General features: G+C 36.2%; 1 protein-coding gene across 1 annotated transcript; it reads left to right on the forward strand.

Moving 5' to 3' along the window:
* The first annotated feature begins 212 nt into the window (after nucleotides 1–212).
* On the forward strand, nucleotides 213–1,735 carry LOC107767248 (ethylene-responsive transcription factor ERF039-like). The gene has a single exon (XM_016586167.2). The coding sequence runs from the start codon at nucleotides 400–402 to the stop codon at nucleotides 1,222–1,224; it is 825 nt and encodes a 274-aa protein (XP_016441653.1). The 5' UTR covers nucleotides 213–399; the 3' UTR covers nucleotides 1,225–1,735.
* The last annotated feature ends 2,122 nt before the right edge of the window (nucleotides 1,736–3,857 follow it).

The following is a 3,857-nucleotide window of genomic DNA, read 5'->3' on the forward strand; positions in this document are numbered from 1 at the left end:
ATGGTAATGTGTCAATTTTCATGTGAAATACATGGTTGTTGATTATGGCAATTTTCTCTGGTCTATGGCTGCTTGCTTCATGCAAACTATAATTAACAAAACAAAGGTTAGAAGATGAAGGTTAACAAATAAGTAGATCAATGAAAATTAAAAAGGACATACGGGAAAAAAGAAATATATGTTAATTTCCACATGGGTAGCAAAATAGAGTCAAAAGGTCCCATTCATATTTATTTTCTTTCCTTCCCTTTCCTTTTCCTTTATTTAAATAAACACAACACTTTATCTAATGACCACAGAAGCCGAACAAACATAATCAATTTCTGCCTTACTACATTTTCCTTCCTACTTTCTTTACAAAGAAAGAAAATAAACTAGCCATTTTACCCAAAAAATATAATGGAAGATCAAGAACAAAGAATCAACCTTGAAATTCGAGCTGATTATCATCGTCGCGGTTTTTTCTCTAACTCTACTTCTAATGTCTTGAATTCTCCTTCAAACACGACATCATCGTCATCTTCTTCTTCTTCTTCTTCTTTCTCCTCGAGCAATGAGCTTATTCGAAAAGATTACGACTCGAAGAAAAGCTCAAGGAAAGTTCAAGAACTCATCAAAATTAATGAGAATATTGGCGAAGAGAAGAAGAAAAGGAAGAAAAATGAGGATGATAATAAGCACCCAACTTATAGAGGAGTACGTAAAAGGAGTTGGGGCAAATGGGTGTCCGAAATTCGTGAGCCAAGAAAAAAATCAAGAATATGGTTAGGTACTTATCCAACGGCTCAAATGGCGGCTCGAGCTCATGATGTCGCGGCTTTAGCCATCAAAGGCGACTCGGCTTACCTTAACTTTCCTCATTTCGCTCATCTACTCCCGTGCCCCACTTCCACTTCTCCTAAGGACATCCAGACCGCGGCTGCAAAAGCCGCGACCATCACATTTCCCGAGGAAAATGAAGAAATTCGAGCCGAGACGAGCCGAGTTGAATTACCAAGTTGTCATTCGTCAACCAATTTATTCTTGGAAAATATCAAAGAATTACCTAATTCTTTGTCAAGAGAGGATGATGACACATTTTTTGATTTACCTGATCTTTCCATTGATGTGGTGGATCAAAATGATCGTTACTGGTGCACAATGTCCACGTGGCAGCAGCCGGTTGGAGCTGACATTACTGGATTCAGGCTCGAGGAGCCATTCTTGTGGGAGTGCCCAGGATAGATATTTACATTTTTACAACAAATCAAGAAATTTAATTTTAACGGTTATAAATTTAAGTTAGTGGGCACTTGGACATAAGAATGGTAAAATTCCGAAAAAAATAATTTTTTTTCCAAGTGAAATGGTATTTGAAAATTAGAGTTGTGTTTGGACATGAATATAAATTTGGATTGTTTTTGAATTTTTGTGAGTGATTTGAGTGAGAATTTTGAAAAATAATTTTTTGAAGTTTTTTAAATTTTCGAAAAATTCCAAAATTTATCTTCAAGTGAAAATTGGAAATTTTATGGCCAAACACTTATTTCGAAAAAAAAGTAAAATAATTTCAAAAAAAAAATGAAAAAGAATTTTCATGGCTAAACGGGCTCTAAGAATACAGACAATTGTAGGTGTAAAAGACACATGTCTTGTAAATATTGAGTACGCGTAAATTTTTTTTTTCCCGAAACTGCAGGGCAAAAAGGATTGATTGTAATCTGCAGTAATATTTATCTTTGTAGTCAAACACAAAGTGTGAAGCTTGTGTTAATGTGACTTAAATTATGAGTTTGGTTTGTTTTCTTGAATCATGGCTTGCAGGCCGGTAGCGAAGCCAGAAAATTAATAAGGCTGGGTCATCAGGGTGTTTAATGTCTATTTTTTTTTTATCAATAACAAGTACTCCTACACAGTAACTTTTTGACGAAGGGTGTTCAGTTGTTCACTCTTGGCCATTGACTACATATAGCTTCGCCACTTCTTGCAACTTAGAGGACATCAGTTGACCATCCTTGGCCATTGATTACATATAGTTTTGCCCCTGCTTGCTAGTAATTATGTATCACTATGATACATCACTATAAAATAAAGGATTCGAGTGGATACTGGAATCTGTAGCAACATAGTGGATACTGGAATCTGTAGCAACATAGTTATCATAGAATATTTGGTGCGAATAAGTTTTTACTGAATATATAACCAACAAAATAAGAGCATGTATAAGTAATTAAAGTAATAAATCGTATACGCGCCCGCAAGGGCTGACTGACTTAATTCCCCTCACCAACAACTTTCTCAGTTAGAACTTGTCGCACCGGACTTGCCTAGTGCGGTTTAGATCTCTTGTGTGGTTTGTGAAATCCAGTGCGCATTCGAAGGGTCGCGGCTCTCGGAATTTTCCAAAAAATAAATCATACACGCGTAAGGAAGATTTGATTGGGTCCTTGAGATTAGATTTGTGTCTTCTCTCTGCCAATAAATCACAGTAATGTGTTTAATGATGGAGGAACAGATAATGAAATAAGAGTGATGTTGAGATCATTTGTCACTCGCTACCAGACGATGTGGCACATATTTTGCTCTCTTTGACACAATGTTTCAATTATCAATTTTAGGGTCTTCTTCTTTTTATCTCTTATAGAAATTAAAAAAAAAAGTTTATTTAGAAGGGGAGAGACAGAGGGAGGATAAAAAGGACTTTTTAGTATAGTATAAAAAATGACGTGGCGATTGATGTGGTTCTAATGTGTCATCCTCCGATGTAAGGAATACACATGAAGTATATGAGCCGTTTAAACTGTGTCAATTCATTTTCCCCAATTCAAATGTAGACATATATTGGAATTGAATCCGTAAAATAATTTGGACTATGTTTTAAATTCAAGATATATTAGTTCAAACAAATTTATTGGGCTAATATAATTGGATTAGTTATATAAGTCTAACATATATGGATTAAATAAATAATTCTTAATCCATTGGGCTAAAATGATGAGCTCACTTCATCAAGCCCAAGATGTCATCTTCTAGAGGCTTAGTTTGGTGCCACGTGCCAAATGACGTGGCGCGCCAAGTCAAACGGAAGAGCCAATAGGATTGTGCCACATGCCAAAATGACAAGGCATGCCAAAGGGCCAATGAAACCGCACCACGAGTGCAAGTGACATGTTCTGGCCAATCAAATGCTGCCTTGTCACACTTCAATTTGATTAGTTGGAAAGAGTTTGTTCTTATCATAACTCTTCCCTCCCACAACTATAAATAGGGGTGTTCATAACTCAGAAAGACACCAGAAGTTATAACAAGAAGCAAGAGGGAGATCGTGGATCAAACGCTGCAGATTTCTCTAAAAGCTACAAGCTTTCAGGTGTTCTAAGGATTAAAAGATCAAGACGAAGAGTCAAGAACAAGCTGCAAGCCCTTGGATTAAAAACACGTCAAGATCAAGATCAGGCCTCAAGCACTTGGATTAAAATAAAACAAAATTCAAGATCAAGCTCGAAGACTCTTTTATTTACTGTTGAAAAGTAGAATCAGAGGATTCATAGAGATTGTAACACTCAAATATTCAAAATAAAATACTACGATTGTTGCAATATTTTTTGATCTTGATTTTATTTTCTCGGCGTAATTTATTGTCTACAAATTCTGGCACGCCCAGTGGGGCCATCTCTACCTCTAATCTCAATTTTTCAATCACTAAAGTTCAAGAACATCGAAATGACTTCAAAGAAAATCAACTCCAGTTCAACTTCCACCAAGTTTGCTAATTCCAGGTTCTATGCTGATATGGAAAACATACTCGAAGTTACCTTTGGAAGCTTTGGACCAGTTACGAGGAGCAAAGCAAGCTCATTAGGACACAAGCACCCCAA

This window comes from Nicotiana tabacum, chromosome 11 (assembly GCF_000715075.1).
Source record: "Nicotiana tabacum cultivar K326 chromosome 11, ASM71507v2, whole genome shotgun sequence".
NCBI classification, from domain to species: domain Eukaryota; kingdom Viridiplantae; phylum Streptophyta; class Magnoliopsida; order Solanales; family Solanaceae; genus Nicotiana; species Nicotiana tabacum.

Excerpts from the sequence above, each read along its gene's own strand:
- LOC107767248 (XM_016586167.2), top strand. The coding sequence starts at position 400 with ATGGAAGATCAAGAACAAAGAATCAACCTTGAAATTCGAGCTGATTAT.